The 26,548-nt window shown below is 52.3% G+C and overlaps 2 protein-coding genes across 16 annotated transcripts in view; one reads left to right on the top strand and one right to left on the bottom strand.

The window, feature by feature from the left end:
- Sin1 (SAPK-interacting protein 1) overlaps positions 1-1,805 on the bottom strand; it is a 213,565-nt gene extending 211,760 nt beyond the window's left edge. For 3 of the 10 annotated variants that reach the window (XM_065449056.1, XM_065449055.1, XM_065449064.1), the window contains exons 1-2: positions 1,386-1,693; positions 1,148-1,188 (exon numbers count right to left, since the gene is read on the bottom strand). The gene's annotated coding sequence lies outside the window, so the exon portion shown is untranslated. The other 7 variants (XM_065449057.1, XM_065449058.1, XM_065449060.1 and 4 more) reach the window with 6 other exon arrangements.
- Positions 1,806-2,239: 434 nt separating this feature from the next.
- exd (PBX homeobox extradenticle) overlaps positions 2,240-26,548 on the top strand; it is a 473,641-nt gene continuing 449,332 nt past the window's right edge. For 4 of the 6 annotated variants that reach the window (XR_011509485.1, XR_011509484.1, XM_070528606.1 and 1 more), the window contains exons 1-2: positions 2,240-2,708; positions 3,022-3,095. Coding sequence is in view for 4 of the 6 variants with exons in the window: in XM_070528606.1 (XP_070384707.1) it covers positions 2,479-2,708; positions 3,022-3,095 (304 nt within the window). In the remaining 2 variants the exon portion in view is untranslated. The remainder of the gene's footprint in view (positions 2,709-3,021; positions 3,096-26,548) is intronic. The other 2 variants (XM_070528607.1, XM_070528608.1) reach the window with 2 other exon arrangements.

Genomic DNA, 26,548 nt, shown 5'->3' with positions numbered 1-26,548 from the left:
AACTTGAGCATTGGAATAAAGGACAGTAGTGTTCCGTTCACCATGGCTGTGTAAAACTTGCGCATTGGAATAAAGGACAGTTGTGCTCCGTTCATCACTTGTGCCTTCCCGTTCAGTGCTTTGGTGCTGGTGCGGCTGAGCAGCCATTAGGCCACGACAAACTGTGGAATGGCAGCACACCAAATTCATTGCAGGGAATCTGTGAAAGATGCAGCTATTGCACACCTACTATCTCAACTAGGCAGGTACAGTGAAGCACTTTTCTACCAGCACCAATGCTCAGAGATGATTTCAGTAACTTCAGTAGCCAAAACGTGGGACAATTTAAAGACTTTATATGTTGGACTTTTATGAAACACAACTTTAGGTCATGGATCAATTTAGATCAGAGAGTGCAGTGCACAGAAATCTTAGAACTTATTCTGGCAGTTATATAACTAAGTTTGCATTATAAACTTGCAAGAGAACATATCTGGCCTACTCAGCAATGGCATGGTACAAAATGTATCAGTAGAACCCACAAAGCACTATAAGTACTGCCTCTGAGGCCCGATGTGCTCGGCTTGCTGTGGAACTTTCGTGTGCGTCAGGATGTCAAATGTAAACAATGTATGACATGACAATCCATAACTGCAGTAATCAGACGCTTCCGGGTGTACCGAAAAAAAAATGTTTGACCAGGACAATTCAGCCTTTCCCCATCAAAAGACAACCTGCTTTCAAGATACTCACAGCAGTCACAGCTCATGCCATGCTAGGCACTTTAACAGACAGTCCCAATGCGCACGGTGCTGACAGCGTGCGGATTCTTAGTGCAGCAACAAGTTCATCAACCTGCATCACAATATTTTATAACATTCGCCAATAACGTCAGGAAGGGTTGCCTATCTGAGTGTTTAGCATCATGTTCAGCAGATTCAGCAATCGTCTGAAGCAGGCAAGCTTTTGCCATATAAATGACAAAAACTTGCCGTTGCTGCAAGACAGAAAGCACGCGGACAAAGCAATAACTGCGCTCTATCTGCTCACACGCTGGTATCGCTTGCTTGAAACAGACAGCATGCACTCGTTCAGAACGCCTCTTGTCAAGATAAACCCGCATGCGACCGCCCGGAACAATGTACCGAGATCAGGCTGCAGTACTCACACGTAGGTGGACGAGGTCGGGCCCCAGCATGTTGATCCAACCTGAAATTCACAATATAAATAAGACAAAATGGGTCGAAAACTCCTCCCGCGTCGCAGCAGTTGCAGGCAACAGCATTAGCGAACATTTATGCACCGCATTAAAGGCAAGAAACGAAACGCGAAACACTCGAGCAAGCGCCAAGGCAATCACGCGAAGAGCGCTGGCCCTCACGGGAAAACGTACGAGATTTGCGTACCTTCCGAAAACAGTAATTGACCAAGGCAAACAGGGAGTGACGAGGGACGCTCGGGTCGGATAAACGTAGCCGAACACGGTCTAGACAGCAGGTAGCAGCCGATATTCTGCGTTAAAATATTGCTGCTCTGACAAGTCCATCACTTAATGAGACCGGACATTGCGACTTCCCGATACTGTACAGATGGGGCGTTTTACATTTGCTATATGATAAGAAGGCGAAGAACTGAGTATTTGGCGCCATACACTTGCGTCAACAACCGCCAGACAGTACTAAAATTCGCAGAAACCCGATATACGAAGCTCAAAACAAACCTTTCCAACTTTTCGGTCAACTGTGGCCTACAAGTGCTGCCATCTGCCAGTTTAGAAGTTGTGTGCAGAAATGCTGATAAACGAGCAAATAATATGTAAAAATTGAAACTGAACTATATTAGGATACTCAAATTTTAACTACAACTAATGAACAACTAACATAAACAGCAATACGTATCATAAACAACGCAGTGTAAATTTCATCTAGCTAAGCAGCAAAAAAAATTAAATGCAGCACAAATTTATTCCTAAAAAACTGGCAATGCAAGTATTTTTGTATAGTTTCTTTAGTATATTGTTGTAATTGATAAATAAGTTTGTTTTTAGTTTTGAACAAAACCGAGCATGTCGTGGCGAGCTCAAACGAGCAAGACGCATGCGCAGAAGTGAAGAAACCGGAAGTTCCGCTTGTCGTTTATCACGCAGTGGGCGGAGCTTCGTTGGAAGGCTCGAAAGTGATTGACACCCATCCTGGACGCCCACGTGACCAGTGCCGCGCGCGCGCATTGGTTACTCCCTTTTATGACGTAGCTGTCGTCACAGCATACGCTCATCTTTTATGGCGAAGTGGCTTGACTGGCATTATCGTTCAACCCACCCTGAAGCCGCTCGCTGTCCGTCAAAAGTATTCCAATCAAAACACTCAATTACAGTTGGTTTAGCGTAGCGTGAGTGCGGACTTATGGATGGTGGTGCTCCGGGAGCCGTGGCTGACGCCGTGTGAGGCCTACCGCTGGTGTTTGTAGCCGGGCCGCCCGTGAAAAAGGTGCTTCCGAGCGATGGACGAGCAACAAAGAATGATGCACCCAGTATCACAACATCCCATCGTGAGCATGGCGGGCCATGTCGTGCCCCAGCATGGTTACGGAATGCCTCCGCAATCGCACGGTGTCGACCCGACGGGCCAACAGGCCGCACCCGACCAGGAGCCGAGGAAGCACGACATTTCGGAAATTCTCCAACAGATCATGAACATCACCGACCAGAGCTTGGACGAAGCGCAAGCTAGGTACGTAGCCTGCCTCCGGGGTCTACGATTTTTCCCTGCTCCTATGTGGCTCGGAGAACAACGGAATTCGTGATCACGCCGCGGGCATTGGCCCACGAGCGCCGGCGGCAGCCCGGCAATGGCGCGGACATCCGTGCGACGCGTGTTGTGCCGCGCGCGCGGGCCGCGTCGGACTGCCCCCGTACCCCCTAACCCTAACGCCGGAATCGTCGGCTCGGAAAGGCTTAGAACCTCTCCGGCCGACGACATCGGCGATGTAGCGTAAGCCTGCGTCCGGCTTACGGGCTGTCTTTCTGCCCTTTTCTTTTGCCAGGAAACACACGCTCAACTGCCACCGAATGAAGCCCGCTCTCTTCAGCGTCCTCTGCGAAATCAAAGAGAAAACAGGTGAGTTGCCCAAAACTTTTTTTTTTTAGGCTTGTTCTGTACCTGGGGGCCGCCATGTTGGTGTGTATGGTCGCTTTTCGAGTTTGTTTTGGACGCTATCAGTGACGGATCGCGACTCTGGTTAGCGGCGACGACAGCGGAAGACCCTGCCGCAGGCTACCGCACGGGAGGCGAGGCCTAGTAGCGAGCACGGCCTTCCTTGCGCGCGCCCAAGGCCCGCGTCGTCTGCCGCCGCTGAGTCCCATAAGCGCTGTGCGTGCGCTCGCGGCAACAAACGCACGCGCTTCCACCGGCTGTTCACTGCGTTTGTCAACAGTGATAAGCGCTGTCAGCGGCCTCGGCGGACCGCCACCGACTTGTTGTAGCTCTCGGGCAGCCCGAGACAACCGCTTATCGGTTTGTGTCGGTAACCGGCTCCGAGCAGCTCCGCGCGTCGGCTTCGGGTGCTCTGACCCCTCGCGGGACGCGCGCGCGCACACGCACGGCGTCGTTCCGGGCGCACGTGAATTCCGTTCGTGGCGGGAAACGTATCAACAACTAGCGGTGTGCATTTGCTCGGCGATCTGGTGCCACTAGTTGCTTCGTGAGATTCCTTCTGCTCGTAGCACCCTCCCGCGACTGTTTAAATATGAAAGCAGTCGAGCCAGCTCTGGGTTAACAGCCGCGCCTCGATCGCCGCCTCGGAGATGAACAGTTCGTGACGGTGTTTTCTGCCGGTTATAAAGTCTACGCGGCGGCTCAATTTCTCGGTGCAGTGCTCACCGCCGGCCGCTTCGTGTCCGGTCGTCTGCTCGGCCGGCTCGTCTGCCCACTTTTCCCCTGACTGCCCTCTCCGGCGCTCGCGTCGATTAAGCTAAAGAGCCACGACGCCTTATTACGCTGCTTATTTGTTTGCGTTTCTTTTTTTTTTCTGCTCTCTCTGGAACCGTAATTACGAACTCGAAGCGGACGTCTGCGCGCACCACCGGTGAGGCGCTCCACCGAGCGCACCGCGATGGGTTACAAGCACGTCGCGATGTTTCCCATCGGTGCCTTTCCTTTTATGTTGACGCTCTTCTTGGACGTCTGTTGGCCAATTTAGAAGGCTCCCTTTCTTCTCTTGCTGCTCTGGCGACGAGAAAATTACCTGCATTTGCTGGCGTCACTTGATGGCCGTGCGACACAAGCGCGCGCTTGAAGAGATCCCCCGCGAGCAGGTCCCGTTGCCATGTTATTAAAAATGACGAGACCCATTTCGCAACCTTTTAAATACCCTTTAGACAGTGCTGTAATGGTACATATGCTTTTTCTTTCTTTCATTCCACTACCCGCCGTCCGTTGAGTCATGTTCGAGGCACCTTGCGTGACATTTAGAGAAATGGCGCGACATCGCGTTTGGTTAAAGGCCTTATTTTGTTTCAGCTTGAGGTATGTCTGCGGTTAATATGGCTTCGAGCTCCAGTTCCTCTTTTTTGAGCCAATGTTAACGCTCCCTCGTAATTTCCCGATACTAGCCTGAGTTGAGTGGAAACAATGTCACATGAGTAATTTGAGCTCTCGCCTGTTTGTGCGATTGCGCACATTTTCAAATAGCAAGGAGTGATTGCAAGCCACTCGAGTACGAAAGATCTTCACGCACCAATCGTGATGTAGCTGTGCCGGGTACTGCAAAAAGAAAGAAGAGAGAGAGAGATAAAGGTGCGCACGAAACACATCCACGCGGAGGTACGTAGGCAGCGAAAGGAAAAAAGAAATACAGTGGAAAGAAGCGAGTCGCACGTCTCGTCATACATGCAACGTGTGACACGTTGCGCCAATTGTAGCGCAGAACCGTTGAGATGACTTGGCCGGCGTTCATGTGTCAGATGGGGCACTTTCGATCGCGCTCGAGCCCGGTCAGGATTGAATTTGCCGATCGCGATTGATTCCCTTGCGCTGTTTCAGGAAGAGATACTATTACGATAGCGAAATTCGATCCAGGTCATACTGGATCGCTATCGAAAGTGCCCCGTATGACACCAGCATTATTCAGTAGCAGTAGCATCGTATGGTGGCCATAGAAAAGCGTGGCGTGAGCTCAAATTTCAAGCAAGGTGTGACGGTACATAGTATAATGTTGATTCGTGTGCTTTTTGGAACAACTGGAACGCCTGACAGCGCACAATACACAAGGAGCGGCAACATAGCTCTGACGGTGTCCGCTCCTCGTGTGTTGCGTTTCGCTTTCGTTGGTTTGAGCCTTTTATCGCGTCACCGAGACTAGTTTGCAACTCTGGCGTATAAAACGTGCGTGAAACTTCGAAAACTGAATCGCACGGTTGCTGGACTCTATTCGTCAGATGTTGGGGTGGCTTTTGTGCTACCTTTAATAACCCCTGGCGACGAGAAGTTGAAACTCTTAGCATTTTAAATTTACACGTTTAGTAGCCCTCCGCACACGTTGTTAGAGAAGTTGTGAATGCACGAGCTCTTGCCCATCGCAGAGAGTTCGTCTTTCTCCAAATGCCGCGACCTTCCGAACGGCGTCCGTGCTAGAGTACCCTTATCACTAGGAACAGCATGCATGCCGCTCCTCTCTCTAATCCTTTGCCGTCAGCGCGCGTTTTGCGGAGCAAGTCGGCTTACGCGTCGCTCGCAAATGTGCGTGCGCGCGCGTAGGATATTGGCGTATCTGTACAGCGCGTTCTGCGACACGGATTTCGTACGCACAATACTATTCTTTTTTTTTTTTAACCACTCTCTTCCTGCACTGTGTACTTCCTGACACGTGGAAGTCGCGCCACGCTCACTACCACCACCGGTACCAGCAGCCCGCAGGTGACGCGAACATTGCAAGCGCATTGCGTGTATGCGTACTACACCGGCGCGCGTTTCGACACACACGCTCGCGGCGTTGTTGCTGCTGCCGCCGCCGCGCATGCCGTCCGTGCCGGCTTCGTTTTCGAGCAAGGCCGCCGTCGCTAGCGGCTGTTTCCGCGAGCGGGCGAAAGGTTGTACGCGCGCGGCTGTCGAACGCGCAGCGCCTACCAAGTCGCCGGCTTGCACGCTCGTTCGTTGTAGGCAGGCCGCTGTGCCCGTAGTTTGCGCGCAGACTGCGGGCCGCCGAGTTTCCGCTGCTTCGCGGTACACCGCGTTGCAGACGGCAGCTTGGTGAGGGGGTGTAGCATCTTGTCCTATTGACTGAACCTGTGTGAAACTGTGAATGGGGACAGTGCGAATCTGTGCCGACTCGTGCGACATTGTGAAACGTGTTGTGATACCAATGAGGTTGCTCTTGACACACTCTAAGGCAGTACTCTCAAAGCATTCAAGTACCCGTACCGTGGTTTCGGGTATCGGTACTGGCGCTATACACACACACACACACACATATATATATATATATATATATATATATATATATATATATATATATATATATATATATATATATATATTGCTGTCTAGCTGTTTTCATTTATATTTAAAAAAAAAACTTTGCACGAAGTGCCAGAATTTTTCGCCGCTTAACAACGCGTGGTGTATGGCACAGCTTTAATATTACGCCCTCGGTCGTTGGTAAACAAACGAATTATTGCTGGGCGCACGTAGGATTCGCGCAATGCAGGCATTTATAAAGCGAAAGAAACCAGCGAAAACGAAGACGGAAGACCAGGCGGCACACACGCCGTCGTCGGCGACAGTGTTTGTGTGTTTAAGCGTCTCCTGGTCCTGCGTCTTGGTTTTCGCTGGTTTCTTTCGCTTTAAACATGAACCTACTAGCCCAGCAATCCATGCTTCTAATGCAGGCACTAGCCCTTGTATCTTAAAGGGGCTTGCATTGTCAATAGCCGAAACGATGAGCATCGGGATTAGCAATGGTACGACCTCTATCCATTGCTGCTTCCGTGGCAGTTGTCTTAGCGTTTGCGAAATTCGAGAGAGAATAGACGTATTACTTTTTAAGAGAGTGAAAGTGGCATTGCTGATCGCGCTTTCCTCTTCACAGCACGATGCAAGAACGTCAGGCTGTTATGCGCCAGTATACAGTTGCTGGCGTTGCGCGAGAAAGTTAGGATTAACTGCTAAATGTTCTTAGGAAAATCGTGTATTGGTCCTGCCTACGTAAGGCACCGAAGCTGCTAAAGATCCACCTTAATTCCGCATCAGTAAGGCCATGGTTCTTGGATGTGTATGTATTTCCTCTGATGTGTATTATTCATTAATCCTAGTAAATAAATAACTCTCGAGGCCAGAAGTGGGGAACATTAGCCTCGCGCGCGTTCTCTCTCTTTCGCGAAAGCTAACAGATAACAACGCAGTCACTGGCGCACATCAGCTGTTTCGGGAGCGAGCAACAACAAAAAATGTTGATTCAGCAGAACACGTACACCGGAAGCAAGATCGTGCCGCCCGCACGCTTGTTCGCGGGTTCTCGCACGGGGGTCTGCTAGAGGGCTAACCCTTTTACGCTTTGAACTATGAGCAGCTCAAGTTGTACGACATGCCACGGAGGTTGGGCGGTGTTGCGGCAATGTTCTTCGGACGCGGGCGTCACCTAAATTCTGTCCTTTTCTTATGCTCCCAGAAATTCTGCGCATACGAAGGAGGCCCGGGCCCAGACAGCTTCTCGACACTGCAGCGGGGAGCGCGTTGGCCGAGGCTGAATTTGCTCTGGTCGTAACGGCCCTCACGACGTCGTCACGGGTGTTTCTGTGCACATGAGAAACGCGAAGAGCGCCGTCGCTTGTGCTACGTTCGTCCACCTCCTCTTTCGTGTGCCTCGCCAGAACTGGCCACCAAAATTGTGCTTCCGTTTCTCTAGTCCTCAGCCGTCACCGCACGTGCCCGCTGGCAAAGGGTGGCACATTAGAGGCGGTTTATTAAAGACGTTCAGCCCAACCCGAATCGAAAATCTCCTCGAGCGATCGGAGAAAGCCTGCAGCTCCGACGACCTGCATCAGTCTGTGTATTTTGCATACTGCGCGAGCCCGCCTCCAGGCTAGAATCACCGGAAACGTTACGTTTCTCCGGTGACTCTAGTCGCGGAGGCTATGCGATAGCGAATTGGCGCTAAGGGCTTTATTTTGTTTGCGAACAACTCTCGGTAGGCGCTAAGTCGGGACTTCTCGGACGCTCTTCTCGCATGTTAGTCGAAGGCTGTGGCGACTCTCGGCTCAACGTGGTGTTGGTACCGGTGTCATAAGTAGTAACGTCAAACTTGCAGGACCAGAATGAATCTAGAGCGTGTATTTTAGCCTGAGTACTTGCGATGCGATGTCGCTGCTTTAACCGGTCTCTGAATGCGCCGCTAGCTCAATACTTCGTGTCCGTGAATTAACCGCGCGAATCGCTCGGTAACTTGCGAACGTGGGAAAGCAGTCGCGCCCTACGTGCCGCTTCAAAATATTGTGGAACTTTAGCGGAAGCCCATAGGTCGTGTGAGCGCCACTGAGATGCAAATGATGCACGTGACCATACACCTCGTGTCCCGTCAGTAGCATAGTCGGCTGTGTTCCAAGTTTCGAGCCGGAGCACCTTTTCACTGCAGTGGCGCGTCGTTTTCAAGCAGAGTGTTAGTTCAGATCGACTTTCTCCGCTTTTCACCTACGTGCCGAAGTATACCTGCGGCGTGACAGAATCGCTGTCGGCTCGTAAAGCGCGTATATTGCAGTGCCCGGAGCATGAATGAAGTGAAGAGCTGAATCACGACGTCCGAGGCGACGTGAGTCGTGTCGGGTGATACTTTCTTCTTGATGCCCCCCTCCTTTCGACAAAGGTGGAGCCAGCGAGGCATCGATTCCTCCTCGGTGGCTCTCGCGCGGTCGACGCGTCCTTGATGAATGGTGCGTGGCGCAACGCGCCTGTCATCTGTTATTTTTTTTATTGTTATTATTTCCATGTACACGTTTGTGTTTGCACGGCTTTCACCGCCTGCTCGTGTTGTCGTTCTGGGTGGTTTGTCAGCCGTGACGCCGAAGAAGCGCGCCGGTTTTTGAGGCATTGCCTGTGGCAGGTTCTCAGTTAGGGTGCCGTCTCGGTTTCCGGCGCGCACTGGGAAAACGCGCTCACATTGTATCCCGTTGGTTTGCCTTGCAGCGACAGGCAGGCGTTCTGCTTGTGCACAGTTCGGGTGCGAAACTCCCGCTGTATTTGGATGGTGTAAGGCAGAAGAGACTTACTTTTCTTTCTTTCTTTTTAATCATTTCGTAGTATTTACTCTGTCGTTGGATGTAGCGCAACTGGCCTGGGGTGTTTAGGCATTAGCTGATGAAATCATCAGCCATTCGTGGTCCAGCGACTTTACATTTCTATCAGACAGGATGCGTAAGGTTAAAGAAAAAAGTTGTTGCCGAAAGCTCAGCGGATATGCGAGTGCTGCTGCACCTCAGTTGTCCAAAGGTCGTGCGCTTAGATTTATGTGCCCATAAAAGCCCTTGGTGATCGAAATCAATCTAGAGCCCTTCACTACGGTACATTTTAGCTAACATTTTATACATCATTATTATTTAAGGACTTGCTGCGCTAAGTTGAAAGAACCCTCGTGCGTGTGCGTCTGGAGTTCATACGTTTGTCTTCGCGTAGAAGCCTATTTTAGCTAGACTAGTGCGAAACTTTATATTCCAGCCCAATCGCAACTGAGGAGTTAATGCATGTCTGCAGCAGAAGCGGCTGAGTAAGGAGGTTAGGGCGTTTGACATTGCCCGCCAAAAGGCGTAGAAATGCGCTTCTAGTAGCGCATTTAGCAGAGCTCATGAGAAGATGTGCATCTGGGTTATGATTTATTTGCGCTGCGAAGTTACGGTTCCTCGTGAGCAACTAAATTTCGTATGTTTTAGGCCAGCGTCTATATTTACAGACGGTGTTAATGTTAAGGCAAACAGAGGCACATTCTAGGATCTCGATACTTTGTCTACACATGATTAGAATGCAGCTACAGTCGTTTTCATCGTAAGCGTTCGTCTTTACCCAGTTTACCGTTGCTCTTACATAGTGCAATCAGGCATCACCGCAATACTGTATAGGTATTCCGTTTCGTGCCTTTTGGACCTTTTCGTTTCATTTTCTACACTCGTATGCGCTTCTAGTTACCCTTTACTACTCAAGCGCGTGCAGCCCATAAACGACGAAGTGACGAACGAGTGAGAAAGAGAGAGGAGGAAAGCTAGAAACAATTGCAACGCCTGTCGAGTTGTGAAGAAGCACAAGGTGTGCTAGTGCCACGGAAAACGTGTCTTGGACTGCGTAAATTGGAGGCATTCTCATGTTATCATCAGAGCGGCCGGACAGCTCCCTACATGTGTGTTCAAATCCATACAGTCGGCAAAATGCTACATCAAGCATATGCAACAGCACACTGCTTCAAGACTTAAAATTTGGTCGATTACTCCTCCCTCAGTGGTCAAGAATTTACATCTAGGTTTGGGCAGTATGCGCTCTGGAATTTTACGAGGCAAAATTGTACGTGCCGACTGCAGATGTCCGGGTGATGACGCCGGCGTTAATCGCGCGATACGCACTTGAGGTGACGGACGTATTTTAAGGCGTGCGAAAAACAAACACAGTGCATCGTTTGTCGGTGTATTGCAGGTATGAACTCGCCGTAAAGTACACAAGTCTCGAATTCCGCGCGACTTCCATCGAGGGAAAGCGAAATAAGATTTGTGTTCGTCCTCGTGTAGCACGTACTGCTTTCTGTTGTGTACCAAGAGTGTCGGGCCCCCTTGCCCAGGTTCTGTGGGTCTCCTCGCGCGTGTGGGGCAAGTGGCCGTTTGTGCCTTGTCCGTCGTTTTCTTCGATGGTTGTTAGCTCTATGTGCCGTTCAGTCTGCAGTTAACGAATTCCTGAGCTTTGCTGGAACAACGCCGATGTTCTTGCAGGGCAAGGCAATAACATATGATAGTCCAAAGTCATGTGCGCAGGCTGCGTCCTTAGCTTTAGAACGCGGCTTCGTCCCACACCTTTGCCTGACGTGTTTTTGCCAGTTAGCAGGCCTGTATTGCATCCACGGCTGAGTCGGCCAAAGAGCGTTGTGGCACGCCGAGAGCGCGCTTGGAAAACGGCCCGAGTCTGGCTCCCCTCATGGCGCGTCGTCGTCGTCGTAGGGCCTGCCGTTGCCTGCGGTACACCCCGTAGTGCCGCTGGGGACCCCTGCTGCGTGTGTTGGGGGCGCCGGGCCGGATAGGCCTAGTTTGGGACGCCTTTGTTGCCGGGCCCCTCGCGGGCTCGGCTGGGAGGGCGAAAATGGCCATTGTTCGAGTACAACCCCTGGCCAGAAGGCTCCCCTCGTTCTTCATGCACGCCGGCCTGGAAAGGCGCCGCCATGGAAACAAGCTCGCATCCGATGCTGCTGCAGTGCGAGCCACTTTGTTGGTGGGAGCCACAGCGGCTGCGGGCCTCCCGCGGTCTTTGCGCTCGTGTAGACAAGTTGGTTCCTCGCCGCCCACGTGACTCCTGTCGTTCGCACCCGGGATGTTCAGCCGGCTTCCATCGGCCTGTTGTCGCGATCAGTGTTGAGCCCGAATGCCTCGCGTATAGATTTGGTCAAAGCGAAGCGGTGCCCGTTCTTCCGAACCCGATGGGCTTGTGGCAGCCGGCGACTGCAGAGTATAAACCCTCGCGCAGTCTTCTGCTACTACCCCGGAGCTCGTGCGGCCTGGCGAAGTGCATTACACCTGCGCTCGGCTGTTCCGTCTGCAGAGAGCGTGCTCGCAGCCACAATCCTGCCGTGATGTGCACACGGGGCGGGCGGGTGCTCGGCCTAATGGCTTCATTAACCGATAGGGATCTGGACGAGATCGGTCCGAGGGCGGCCGCCGCCCCTAATTGATTCGCCTTTGATGGCACGCACTCACGTCTAGGGCCGGCTCCTTTGAACAGCAGCGCGGCACTCGAGCGCCTGCGCACACACGTAGCGCACTCGTACGCGGCTTTCACGCGCGCCGCGATTGCACGCTCCGCGACGTCACGAAAACGCACTTTCATTTTTGTCTGGGACTGAAACTTCCGCGCACAGGTCGATTCCCCCTAATCATGATTGAACAGTGAATGAGTAACGGAAGAAAAAAATAAAAATGAAAGCGGCGAGTCGTACAATGTAGGGCTGTCGCGGTGCTAGTATGGTGCGAAGTGCTCAGACACTGCGGTTTATTGCGAATTACTATTTCTCCAGGGCTTACTAAGGATGGACAGGTACTAAACGTTGAAAAAGAAAAGAACAATAGAGGAAACGTGACAACTGTGCGCAACATCGAGTCTCCAACACTGAGGTGCGACTCTTTGGAGCAGGTATTAATAACCTGCTCCAAAGCCTGACCTAACATGCCGGCGTCGGATAACGCCAACGCATGGCGATATTTGTGACCTGCGCATTAATAATCCGTCGGAGGAAGGAAGAATTTCCCGAACTGGGCGAACCCAGGCAGCGCGTATGACGACGAAGCCCACTCTCGATTTGCCTTGCGACATGTGATGGGGAGGGGGTCCAACTGCGGACACCATTCGGCTCTGTGTACAATGGACGCCGTGTGTGTGTGACGTTGGCAGCTGTGTAGACTCTCATCGTCCGATGCTCGTAGCGGGGCTCGGTGTGTATACAAGGCTGGCTCGTTGATGCCCCCCTCTCCCCCAGCGCGCGCACATCATGATGTGGCGTCTGTTTCGACGCCGTGCGGGTGTCGGAGCGTGCCGTGGCCGCTGTCGCGTGCGCGCACCCCCCTCTCGACGTCATACGGGACTCCTCCTTGCTTGTCGTCGGCGCTCTGTCGGCGTCCATAGCTCTGAACCACTATTGTGCTGCATGGTCAGCAATGTGTGTGTGTGTGCGCGTGGCTTTAAGATGCGTTTGCTTCTCTATAAGAAACTCCGAGCCGTGGTATTATTGTCCTCGCAGTTTAGCCCGTGGCGTCGGGAGTTTGTAGCGTGGCTACTAAAGTTTCGTGTGTTCCTAGCGCGAGCAGCGAGACCTCCATGCCACTGGTGTCCGATATATATATATATATTGTCATGTATTTCTACGTATGCGGTCTCTGAAACGCACAAACGCAATAATTGGATCCACAAGCCATTGGATTGGATTGCACTGTTCAGTGACCGACGTATCAGCTCCACTTGGCCTTCCATAACCGAGGCATCAGCTGAGACCTACATTTCAACCAGCTAGCAGCCCCAGCCTGCCTAAGTTATCCGCTTAGCCTGCGTGTGTGGCCTGTCACTGCGGGACGCTCATCCACCAAATGTGTGCAAAGTTCTCTACAGAACCACTGCGTTGGCCACAGTCAAAGGCGCTCTGGTCGACCACACCATTTTGCACCAGCGTGGGTGTTCTGGCGCTCCTGCGCGAGGCCAGAGAGGCTGCACAGCAGAGTCGCCTTTGCGGTTCCCGTCGAAGGTGCTGTAATGTTCGCCGCCCCGGTCTGCTTTGTGTGGCGCTCTTCGTGCAGGAGTTGTCGCCCTGGCTTGCTTCCCTTTCGGCTTGACCCTGAGGGGTGAAAGTCGTCATCTGCGCCGTCTTCGGAATGTTCCTTCGTCCGGGGATCTCCATGCGCGCAAGGAAAGGACGAAAGATAAGAAGAGAGTGCGAGGCACTCTTTCGGGGTGAAATCGGACACCTCGGTTCGGCCGGGCGCTCGGGTTCGTTTGGGCGCCTGGCTGTCCTCCCAGGAGGAGGGGGAAAGGGAGGGAACTTGCCAGACGCCTTGGGCGACCTCCCCGCCCGCTGCCCGCAGGAGTCTCGTTCCTCCAGGCGTCCGTGTGTGTTGCGCGGCTCTGGCTATACGAGACACACAACACGAGCATGTCTTTCTCATCATGGTCCCCCGGCCACGATGCCACACATTACAAGTCGTGGCGTTGCTCGGCGCCTTTCTGCTGCAGTGCCTGTATGCATTGCGGGTAAGGTTTGTGTAGGGGCTGCGGTATCCGCGTAACGCTGTGCGAACTTCTGCTAGTTTTCTTTCTTCTCTTAATATTTCCCGTACCTTCCCCCAGTGCAGAGTAGCCAATCGGGCTCAGTCCCGGTTAACCTCCCTGCTTTTCATTTATCACTTCCTCTCTGCTAGTTTTTCCCTTGGTCGCCTGCTCGACAGCGATGATGCTTCTTCGTCAACACCTTTTGTCCTGTCTCGTTCTGTGCGTCGGGACTTGTTCTCCCGCCTTTCTTTTTCGGCTGATTGGCGCTGGTTTGTTGCTGCGAAACGATACTACAATGCGAGGACATCCTTAAGAAGAAACAGCGTGTAAGATTCAGGAAAACGCCAAGGGCATTGCCCGTTGAACAGCCGAAAAATAAAATTGCGGAGTTTTCGACCGCACGCAAGTTTTAACGAAGAAAAACCGAAAGCACAAAAAAAAAATCGCGGAAAGTGGTCACAGATAGAACATTCTCCGCCTGCCTCGATTTTGCGTACGCTTCTGCGCTCGTTAATTACTTCTCGAACGTATACGGTGATTGCGCGGCGTACGCGTCAGCATACAGTGCCTCACTAAGTCAGTTATGCTCCGGGTGTCGTGCATTATCCATCTGCAGAGAAAACGACGACTTTGGAGAGAATCAAAGCACACAGCGGCTCGTTTCAGTTTCGCACGTTTTATGTCTTCCTTTTTACTTTTTCTTTCTTTGTTTTTTCCCTTCCTGAAGTTCGCCCGCGGGGGCTTAGGAGAAGCGTTTCCATGCGGTCCTCCTTGGACGACGTTATCTCGCGACGCACCTCGATGATCCCCCGTTGATCCCCCCGGTGTTCTTTCGCTGCCGTCCCCGAGCAGGTTTGATCTTTAAGCGCCCTTTCTTGCCGTTCCTGCTGCCTTGTCATTGTGTGCCTGCCGGTGCAGCGAAGTGCGCCTTCGTGTGTGCCGCGGCGCCTGCACGTGTGATTCTGGGAAAAACAAAGTGTTGCGCGGCCGCGGCTGCCCATCGCTCACGGGCACATGTGGCTCTGGGTGACAGCGCCGCTGTCTTTTTTTTTTTTCTTCTTCTGCTCGCACCGCTGCTTGCCTGCCTGCGTTTACCGGCGGCTGCCGTTGTTGTCGCTGCGTAGCGCAGCCGTGCGACGCTATGCGGGCTCGAGCGCTGTGTCGCGTCCGAGGTGACCTCCTCGTAGCGAGCGCTGCATGCACGCGGCGCCGGCCGCGACTGGCCATGGAGCTTGGACGCCCTGTGGCGTCGTGGTCTTACTCCGATGCTGCGCAATCGCGGGCGCACGAGTACTATTGATTCCAGTGCACCGCTTTCACTCCCCCCCCCGGCACACACACACACACACGCACACACACGCACACACACACACACACACACACACACACACACACACACACACACACACACACACACACACACACTTCCGCTTATCCTCACCACAAGCCCTTTCTTATCGTACTGAGCTGTTCCAGTTGCGCCACAACACGCAGCGGTCGGTCGGCACACGGGATGTTTTAGTACGAACAGCGTTTCTCGGTCGTGATCTCGCAAAGTGCCCCGTTGTGTGCTCTGGATCGGGATAATCTAACGATTTTATTCTCCCTTTTGATGCGGTGGGACCTTGGGACTTCGATTAGACCATCAGCAGAGGGTGCAAAAAGACAACGGTGACGAAGGTGTCAGTGCACTGCCTGAAGCTTGCTGTGTGTCGATGAAGTACTTTCTATCTGTGGCGGCGCATGGGGACCGCCGCGGCTCGATATTTTTGGCGAGTTACAACCATAGGAAGACATCAATGAAACCAGAAAAGCATAGGGGAAATTAAGTTACCTGAATTGAAATGCAGAAATGATTACGGGAAGGGGAAATGACAGCGGACGAAAAGACAACTTGCCACAGGTGGGAGCCGAACCCACACCTCCTGCATTACGAGTGCGATGCTGTACCACTGAGCTACCGCAGCGGCCGTCGTCTCCTATACGCTTGCTCGGGTATTTCTGCGTGTGTACTAGATAAAGCCCTATAGAAGTGGTTATTACGGTGGGTATTAGGAGCGCCCCCTTTGAAACGGGGTGGTGGCGGATGCCACCAAGCTCGTCAGTTTTACCTTCCGTCTGTGCAGGCCTGCTTTCGTTTTTTAGGACCCACGGTTCGTATCCACAAACCATTCATCCTGAACGAAATCTAGGCAGCGCCGTCGGGAGTCAGTGCACCAGCGCAAATATTGGACTCCTCATAAGTTATATAAATCGATTTTGCCGTGGAATACGTTTCAAATAGCACCTACACGGCCTAATCAATGCGGCGCGAAGTATTTGGGCACATCAGAAAACATATCTCAACTTGTAGTGAATGCCACGGCCAGTGCGAAGACGGTCATCGTTCACGATAAGCACCATTTCTTTAACGTTGCGCGCTATAGCAGACTCTGTGGTGCAATGTTGGGCTGCCATTCTGGCGTACGCGGACACGTGCTCACCCTAACCAACAATAAACAAACACGGATCTAGCGCAGGCTCCGTCTTCGTTTCTTGTTTTCTTCGGCTGTCCGTGTGCGTGTGTGGCACCTTCGCAGCGCAACATTGCACCGCACAGTCGTGCCATACGAACTGGCCCCCAGTCGAAGACTTCTGAACGTATAGCTGACTACTTTCCTTTGATTACATGAACTGTAATCCTTTCTCGGCATGCATCAGTGAGTGTTTGCTAGCAAACACGCCACGGTTGCTTAGTGGCTTTGGCGTTACCCCTGCTAAGCGCGAGGTCGAATCCCGGCCTTGGCGGTGGCATTTTGATGAAGACGAAATGCAAAAGCGCCCGCGTTACCGTGCATTGGTTGCACCTTAAAGCATCCCATGGGGTCAAAAATAATCCGGAGTTCACCACTACGACGTGCCCCATTATCAGGTCGTTACTTCGGCGCGTTCAAGCCCCAGAATTTCATTTTTAATGTTCCTTGCTAACAAACTTTTTAATTGTGTGTTGGTGGGCTAACAGCGCGAAAAAAAATATCTCAGAAGCCCCGTGTGTAAATACAGGCCGAACGCAGTGGTTTCCCGTCGCGTCATAGTTCAGTCATATTTAACGTTTTCCGGTGGGCTAGTTGGTGATCCATTCTTTGTGGCAGTGTTTCAGGATATGTTTTTTTAGCACTCTGCATGTGCTTAAACACTGCCACGGAGGAATTGAGCAAGTACTACATGTGCACATTATTGCGTACACGCGGATTACCACAAGCACTTGTGCTCGTTCGACGCTTTCTCCTAATTTTAGCGTATCTGCGTTTGAGCGGGGGGCTGGGCCAGCCTGCCACGTTGCCGCCGGTGAACGAACTGGTGCTCGTCGTTCGCGCAACCAGTTTGCGTGAGCGGGAGGAATCGCACGCTAAGGGTGCGAAAAGGTGAGAACAAACATAACGGCATTGTGGCATTGCTGGGAATTTCTAGCGTCATCGTATCTGTGTTTCGCCGATGGTTTATTCGTTCTCGACGGGTTACTTAACTTTGCTCCTTTTTCGCGCTAACAGTGACCTTTAACGCGATCTGTAAGAGCGCATCATCGGCCGTAAACGTTGTTCAGCACCCGTAAAGTGCATAGGTTATTGCGACGTACGCGCTAACTTTATCAGGATTCCCTGCACGTTTCTTTTTTTCTGACGCCGGTAGATTCATTCTGTTGTGCCGCCGATAATTTCAAGCACTCCTCATTTCAAGCACTGCCTCTTAATTCTTATATGCTATCGTTCGTATAGTTCCTTTTGACCTGTACCGCTCTGTTCCTGAGCGTGGTCGCACTCTTCAGTTCCTTAACCGGGTTAATTAATGAGCTAGTTATGCGGCACCACTACTTGAAACTGCGTGTTCCCTCCTTGCCGCTGGAAAGCCTTTTTTCGCCGTTCTACTTGAGCATCAGGTTCACCTCTAATTATTTGATTCTAACGCAGGGAGCATTCTCTCTCTGCCTCCCTCTTTATCGCTACTGTTGCTGCCGGAACTATGGAAGCCCAGTTCGCTCGCTGCTGTTGGTACACCACGTAGCAGAACAGCGACAGCTTTTCCGTAATAGACATCTGTACCTGCTGCGATTGTAGTAAAGGCAGCCCTGCGTGGCGGATGGAATTCAGACGTGGCAACGCTGGCCCATGTTGTTCCCGTTGAGGTATCTGGGGATTAGTTCTGTTGGAGGCTGCGCTGGGATGTGGGGTTCCGTTTGTAATATTAACGTACCCTACCATCGGCTCATGAGGGGGTCTTTATCACGTCATCTGTAAGCGTTGTGTCCGTTCGGTGACCACGACATGGCCTTTTGCGTGCACTTGTAGCGTCTGCGAGTCGTCTCCCCACGATGTGTTTACTGAACATTCCGGTGAAATCGGCACTGCTCCCTTGAAGCTCCACTGCGTGCCGACAGACGTCAGGAAATCACGTGGCTTGCCCGTTTTGTATAGCTGGCGGCGTGTAAGCTTTCTGGCGTGCCGTAACTTTTGCGCGCTAGGGATACGCCATGTAAGAGAGGGAATGTTGAGCACCAGATGCGGAACTGGACTGATAGTGCATCTGCAGTGAGAGGGCAATGTCGTAAGCGGGCTGGAGGCACGCGATGTTCTCCGTTCGCCCTCCTCTTCTCGTGTACTCTCCTCCCATGGACGCGCCCCGGTCGCTTCTTTTGTCAGGCCGCAATTGATGATGGCGATAATCAATCAAAGCGCGCGTCTCCGCCGCGTCCTATGTAGGCAGAAGCATGAATGAATAGCGCGTGTCTCCACCTTTGTGTCTGCCTTAAATATCGAAACAGTGAGGGATTTTGGTTTTCGTCCGTAGTAGTTATGTGGCGGAAGCGGTGGAATTGCCTCCTACAACACTTCCTACCGCACTCCCATTTCCCAATTTTTTTTTCGTTGATGGATCAAAATTTGTTACGGGAAGGGAGCCGTATAAACGCATTCGTTCACCGTTGAAATCTACGGGATAAGAGTGACGCGATAAGAATTCGTCGCCCTTCTCGATGGCCGGACTTGCGTGCGTATCTCACGCACTTCTCCGCCGGCGCGCGTTGGCCGCGGACGTTAAGCGGGAGGCCCATTGTTTTCCCCCTTCTGCGGAGTGCAATGATGGACACTCATGGCTGGCGCCATGCAAAAGTTGCGAACGTGGGCGGGAGCCGGCAGGCGCGTGCTCGCTCTGCGGGGTCTAACAGCTGCTGCTGCTGCGCGCGAAGAGCCGAGCCAAACCTCGCGCGGCCTGCCTCCGTGGCGGCCGCTCGTACGCGCGCCCGGAGCAGCGGCGACACGGGCACGCTTTTTATTGTTCGACCCGGTTGCACGAGCCTGCTGCTGCGAGGCGCGCGCGCCTTGCTGCCCCTGCTGTGCCATCCTCCGCGGCGGGCCACGTAGGCAAGGCGGCTGTTCGCGCACGCGGTCTCGGCCGGCCATGCTTGTGGCGTGGCCGGCCCGTGATTTTGCCCTCCCCCAGATCGCGCGGAGTTGGCGAGCCGAGCCGGGAATCCGCGCGATATCGCGCGCCCGTTTAAACGTAATAGCGGCGTCCCCCCCCTCCCCACTCCGCCCACACACACACTTTGAAATGTCCCTCAGAAAGTTATGTGAGTTTACCAACTGTACGCGCGCTGTGGTGGCCTAATATATTATAGGAACATGGTCTCCAAGGCCTGTTCGCGTCTTTCGAGATGCCGCTATAAGACGAGCCTTTTTTCCAGATGGCAATGTCGAAAGACTGCGGGTGTAAAAAAAAAAATCCTCTTGTAATGTAGAGCCTATACACAAGAATCCCGGTGACGCTTCCATTGGGGCGGATAGCAAAGACGGCTAGTGTACTGGAGCTGGTAAAACGTTGGAACCTTGTACCGTTGCGACGTCTCTCGTAGCCCGTAGTGTGTCTCTGGTATGTGAAACCGCGTCAACCCTTCTACGCCTATTATTAGAGCTGGTAATAGAGAGTTTTAGAATAGGGGCCCCAAACGTTTTGGGGCCCCAAAGAAATAGCGTCGAAGCCACTGCGCATGCGCGAGACGCAAATTGCGTTTGGCTTTTGCGTTGGGAACGCTATTTCACCGACTTAGCGGGAGCTCAAATAGCGTTCCCAAAAGCTTTGCGTCAACAAACATGGCGGCACCCATCGAAGCGACGGCTCTGACCTAGCACCAAACTGGGTTCGATTCGCGGTAACGCGTGAAGTTCGCAAGCTAGGAGAAGTGACTGCAGATATCGCTTTCTCTCAACTAGCGTATGTTATGAAGATTGATTCATTAGACGCCGCTGATTCCGAATTCGAGTGTGGATTTTATGGCTCGTAGGCCTAACACGGCTAAGCTTGGCTGGTGAAGGCACGTAAAGTTGGTTTTGTTGCTCAAAACTAAGCACAACTAATTGTTTGCTGCTTGAATAATAACCTCTAAATTGTAATTAAACGCAAATACACGCAAGTCAAAATTACTATTCATATCATAAAATGGAATATTTTATTTAATTATTTTTAATCGTTTTTCTTAGACGCCGTAGTGGCGCTGTCAGCGCAAAACGCTATCCGCAAACGCAAAGCCCTATTCTAAAGCTCTTCACTCCTGCGTGCCCCTACGCTAACACCCACAAAGCTGTTTGGGGCCCCAAAATATTGGGGCCCCTATACTAAAACTCCCTAATATCAGCCAGACGCGAAGCGAAGGCAAGGGAATGAGCGCGCTGCTGCTGTTTGATTCGGAAGGCTGTTAGCTGGTCGCATAGCGGTTAACTGTTTCGTAGGGTTAGCCGGTAACTTGGCAACGGTCGCTTGTGTTGAAGGTGCGTGTCGGGCTTTTTGCGCTCCGTCTCGTGGTGGCTGCCCATACTTGTGTGGTGTCGCGCCAAGACTGGGCCAAGTGTTCGAGCACAAAGCCCTTCGCCGGTTCTTTCGATTCCGACTAGTTGAGCTGCAGCGTGCAGCACTGCATGCGCCACCTAACACGGGTCTGTCGCGCTATGGGTGACATTGCACTGCCTTTGTCGGTATGCTGCCTCGGGAACATTTCGTACAGTTAAGCCATTCTGTCTCACCTATGCGCTGTTTTCCAAGTTACTGCGCACATCAGCCGTGCCGGAAACTCGTTAGCCTACCCAAGACTCCCTAGCGGCGCGCGAGTGTGCAGTTCCACCCGAACCGGCGGCCGCTGTCGAAAAGCGCTAATTTCGCGACAGCTGAAGGTCGCCGCCGCATTGTGCGCCTCACTTGGGCTGCGTGTTAGCCGGCAACAAAAGTGCCACCGGTGGGGACTTCGCGAAAAAAAGGAGCGAACCTGAGGCCGATTGCAAAAAGCTTCTCGTGAGTGAGCGTTATTTACTCGTGAATATTTCCAGCGGTCTGGGTTTGATGGAATAATATATTAAGAACAACTCCAGCGTAAGGATCTTTTTTCGGGAACATGAGACCCTGGGCTTCTTGGACGCCGTTCTAGGCTATCTCGGTGCGGCGAGTGAACCCTTTCCGTGGTACCGCCCGTCTCCAGCGCTGCTGCTCGCTTTGAATGGCCTACTGCTGAAGGAGAGGTTCTTTTATACCACGCGCCGCAGAAACTCCCGAAACGCTGCCGAAATGAGCAGGCGCGGCGTACGGTTCGGAATCCGTCACGCTCAGAGCCCTACGCGCTGCTTTAGGTCATGTTGAGCAACGGGTTTCGATGATTCGTTCTGCCCGTCGCCTTGTACGCAGTGGAATGGAGCAGCGTCGTTATGTCAGTGTGCTATTTCCCTTCGTGGATGCATGGTGAGAGCCGCTTAACGGGACAGGCATTGATTGATCTAGCGCGGGGTGTTCGTCCAGCCTCCGCTTTGGTAGTTTTTATTTAATTTCTTGTTCTTTTTTTATATTCCGGAAGTGAATAATGGAACAACCGTCGCTCCTGTTGTTTTGAGGCTTGTAAGCGTCCAAGGCGCCACCTCTCAACGGCATACTGCCCGTCCATTCAGTGTTCTTGCCATTTTTTACTCGCCAGAGGCCAATTTGCTTAAATTCAAATGAAAATCGACAAAAAAGGAAGGTTTCTGTCATTTTAATTTTTATGCATTCCTTCACGTTGATGTTTACGCCGACTGTGTCCTTATGTGCCAAAAACTGTACGTTCCCCCTGGTTCGTTTGTGCGCCTGCACTCTTTGCTGCAGTGGTCGTTCACGTATGACCGAGGCACAAATGCATCCCACTGTTGTTTGATAGGTGTTATGCGTAATTTAGGTCTGCGTCGGTGTAGTGACTATACGCACTTTATTCACCCTACAGCGTACAAAAGGTAACCTCGAGTAAAGCACAAACGCAACGTCCACTTCTCTCAGCCTTGGCGCTGTCGGCACTCGACTCTCGCGCTCTTGTGCCCTGTCGCTTAGGAAAAAAGAAAAAAAAAATTGTCGGAATGCCGCGAAGCTCGATATCCAGAGGTCGGCTGGTTAGCGCTTCGCGTGTCCGGCGTAGCGCCATGGGTGTTCGGTCCTGCGAGGAAGTCCCGCTGTAAAAGGGCGAGGGAGTCTACATGGGCAGCGAAGTCGTCGTTGCGTGCCGCGGCGCGACTGCGTGCTGTGGCACGGCGACGTCTGTAGCGTTGTCGTCAGTGGCTGCTGGCGCTGCCTGCCTGCCGTCGTTTCGGTTGCTTCCTTCCCCCCCCCCCCCCACTCTCTTACTTGCACATTTGGGTTTTGTTTTACCCTGCCGTGACGTGGTAACCCTCTCGCCGACCAAATGGGCGTGGTCGACGGAGGTGGACCCCGCCTACTTCGTTTTGCGGTCGGCCAATGGCGAGCGCGCGTTTCGGCTGGCTGCGTTTTTTTCCTCCCCCACGTGCCTCCCCCACTCCCGCCCGCCCGGTTCACTTCTCTCCACGTAGTCGCCGACGCGTGCAGCCGCCGCGAGTTTGCCGTCCCGACGCGGTGCAACGCGTGCGCCGGGGTGCTCGTCGTACCCCGGGTCCTCCGTGGTCGCTACCTTTAAGGACTCGCGGTCAAAAGGTTCGCTGTTCCGCGCCCGGTATTGGGCCCAGTGGATATTACTCCCACGTTAGCCTTCCTTACTTTCCGTGCAACCTCCGAGGCCTTGTGCGTTTGGCGGTGGGAAACTCTTTCGTTGTAGCTTGTTTATTTTCGCTTTTTCGACGCCACAGCTGTCTTTGGGAAGTTCCATTCGTAAAACAACGCTTGCCCACGCCACAGGGCCTTTGGAGCATTCGCGTGATGGTGCCGTAGTTGCTGACGTCACCAACGCGCGTTGGGAAATCATTGGGTCACACTTGCAGCTGTTGGGACTTAGTGCTTCAGGATCATTCCATTCGTCGCATAGTTGATTGTGGCTCTATCCAAGCGCGTTTATTTATTGCATACGATCGAAATAGTTGCATGAAGGCTAGACTTAAGCCAAATAGTGGGTGCTTGTCGCTTCCTTGTATGACATAGCACCATGAACGTTTGAGTAATTGGGCACGTTTTATGTTGTGTTTAATGTGGTTAGCGTGTTTCTTGTGTACCCCAACATATCGCATTTTCAAGTTATTGGCGCTGTGCTTTCGCGGAAACTTCACGCTTCCGAATTCGGCGGTTCAGTGTCGAGGTGCGTTGCTATTTGGAAGCTTTGTTACTGCTGCTGGTTGTGAATAAAATCGTTCGGGTTCAGTGCTGCGGTATCATTCTGGTCGTTCTGTCTGTATTTATATTCATGTTTTTTTATTTGAGCTTATCTTGAACTCGTCTTTTTTTTTCCTTCAGGGCAGCTCTTCTGAGCTTTTTAACGAGAATGAACGGCTTACTCTGTAGAAAAGCTCACTATTTGAGTGTGCAGGTAGCGTCTTAATGTTGATGCTTAAACGACTTAGCAATTTATTTAAAAATGCGCGCCTTCAAAGTGATGATGTGCAGGAAGCATGCGACCATGTTTTGTATTTTCGTAGACAGTATGGTCTTGTCCGTAAAGTAGGCCTTGAAAAGCAAAATAAAAGAGGCGGAAGATTGTTTCGCTGCTTTAAAGTAGCTTTTGTGTATTGTTGTCATTTCTGTGATACCCGCCGCGGTTGTTCATTGTATTGCCCAGCATATTTCAAAGCGCCAAATTTTACTTCGTTCTTCGCCTTGTGTGGTATTTGAAATTTACCTTGTCTTTCACTTCAAGAAGCAATATCGGTCTTTCGAGAAGTGCTTCGAGCGTGTAGGGGCGCCTGTAACTAGTGGTCTTTGATTCCCCCCCCCCTTGCTTAAAAAAAAAAAAAGATCAGCAGCACTATCATGTTTCTCACACGTTTGAATCACGTAACGCCACAAACGCGATTTAGATATTCTGTTTTTTTTACATCGGGTGTCTAGGTACATCGGGTTAAAAAAAAAAAACGAATTGGGCTCCATGTTTCGGCAACATGACAAGCGCGTGCCAAAATGTAGGGTGAATGGGTTGGAAGTGAACACAATCTTCAATGTAAGCAGTCTATGCGATTGTTTGGATTACTAGTGGCGAGGCAACAGTAGTATGTAGCCGAATGCAACGGCCACGTGTACTACTGCTGCCGTTGTGCGATCGTGCCTACGCCGCAACTAGCCGCTACCGCCGCGAGTTGGCTTGGCTTCACATCTGTGGGCAGGAGTGCGACGACCGTCAGGTGGCGGCGCCCGGCGGCGACTGCTGCAGTCTTCGCGTGCGCGCCCTCTCCCCCTCCGCCCTCTAGCGAGAGAGTTCGTCCGTTGCGCTTGAGTTGGAGTCTGTCTGAACCCCCGTAAGAGTTTCCAAGCGTTCGCAGCTTCATAAACTCAGCATGGCAATTAGTCACTGAGTAATCATTACGAATTATTTTATTTGCAACGCAGTACGTTGTTGAAAATTGTCAAGTTGAAAAGTCCCGAAGTCGTGTGAAGCCAGAAGGACCAAGTTCAGGCGAAACCGCGTGCTGCCCGTCATTCTCCATGCTGGTTGAACCGCCGAACTTGCCACTCCCGTAGGCACTAGCGCCAGAGTTCTGTGTGGTGATTTTTGTAGGGAGCTCTCACGGTGTGACCATGGGAACGTTATACTAGTAGTCAAGCCATTAAATAAATCGTTTCATTTCCTCACGCTTTTGTGAGGTCCATAACACTTTCAAGGCGTAGCATGCGGTCTTCACAGTTGGATTTGCGTAGCGAATTCCGTACTTTGCTACCCGCCGCGGTGGCTCGGTGGTTATTGCGTTGCGCTTCTGAACACAAGGTCGTGGGTGCGATCCCGGCCGCGAGTGCCGCTATCCGATGGGACCGGAATGCAAGAACGCTCGTGCATAGGGGGCATGTTAAAAAACCCCAGGTGGCATCTGCGGCGTGCCTCATAATCATATCTTGGTTTGGCTTTGGCACCTAAAACCAGTTTTTTTTTTCCCTCACATAGTTCATTTGAATGCGTGAATAGTCAGATTTGCCTTTTGAGAAAATCTAGGTGTTCCTTACCCACCCGGTTCAATCTAAGGGGAAGGCTTGACAACTCGTTCAGCGAATCTCCTTCCCGGCATCCGACACTGATTTATGGGTCGGTATAATATTAAGAAAGAGCTCGATTGTATTCCTTACTATCCACCGTTTACGCCTTCCCGATTTCCAGCGCTAAGGAAGGCTGCTCGGACCATTGGCGAAACGGAATACCACTGAAATAGAATCGTTATAATATGACCCAGGCTATGCGTTACAAATCTGTGTGCGGTCTCCACTCTGCAGGCAGTGATTTGCACAGCCTGTCGCGTTTGTTGGCTCTGATCCCGAGTTGGCATGCAGCCGTTAACACCCCCTCCCTCTCCTCCCTTAGCTCCGAAACAACAGTGCCCCCCCCCCCCCCCTTTTTTTTTGTGTGTGCAGGAAGCCAAGTTAGCCCAAATGATTTACGGAGCGGGGGTGGGTAGGTGCCGCAACAAGCGGGCCATGTTCTTGCCTCCTGTGTAACAAGGAGTTACGGATAGCCGGGGGGGTCGAGTTCGCTTCCTATAACCTGCTCGTGCGCGAGGTCGTCGTCTCTGTCGGTCACGTACTGCCCCATCCTGGAGGTGCAATCCGCTGCCGAGCGAACACGTGCGCGAGACACCCGAGAGATCGCGCCGGCATGTACACGCGGCGAGCAGAGCGCGCGAGGCGTTCCCCGTAGCGTGTCGCCATCTGTGTGCAGCGTGGCGCGTCCGCTGGCTGGCTGGCGGCGGACGTCTCGGGTCCGGGCGGGCGGAGATTTATCGCCTCTTTATGGGGCCTCGTTCGGTCGCCGACGCTTGGGAACGCTGGTCGCGGTTTCGCCTGCCTGGTTGCCGGCGAGAAAGAGAGGTGCCAAAAGTACCTTTCGCCGCGTAGCCTCATGCGATGCCGGCGGCGTTTCGAAGCGGCATTTCTCGTGTGCCGTGACTCTACGGTGGCGCAGCCGCGTTGTGATCGAGTCAGCTCGGTGGCGGAGTGCACTTGAGGCTCTTCAATTTTAGCTGTCCGCTCAAAACCGAAGTGCAGTAGCGCGCACTTGCATTACTTCTGTACTGTACAGAAATTTTGCTTCTATGAGGATGTATGTATATAGTTTCCCTGACGAAGGCCGGAAACCGGCGGAAACCGTTGGAAATAAAATATTG

Source organism: Dermacentor albipictus, unplaced genomic scaffold, assembly GCF_038994185.2.
Source record: "Dermacentor albipictus isolate Rhodes 1998 colony unplaced genomic scaffold, USDA_Dalb.pri_finalv2 scaffold_13, whole genome shotgun sequence".
Classification (NCBI taxonomy): Eukaryota; Metazoa; Arthropoda; class Arachnida; order Ixodida; family Ixodidae; genus Dermacentor; species Dermacentor albipictus.
This window is presented reverse-complemented; position numbering and strand designations above follow the sequence as displayed.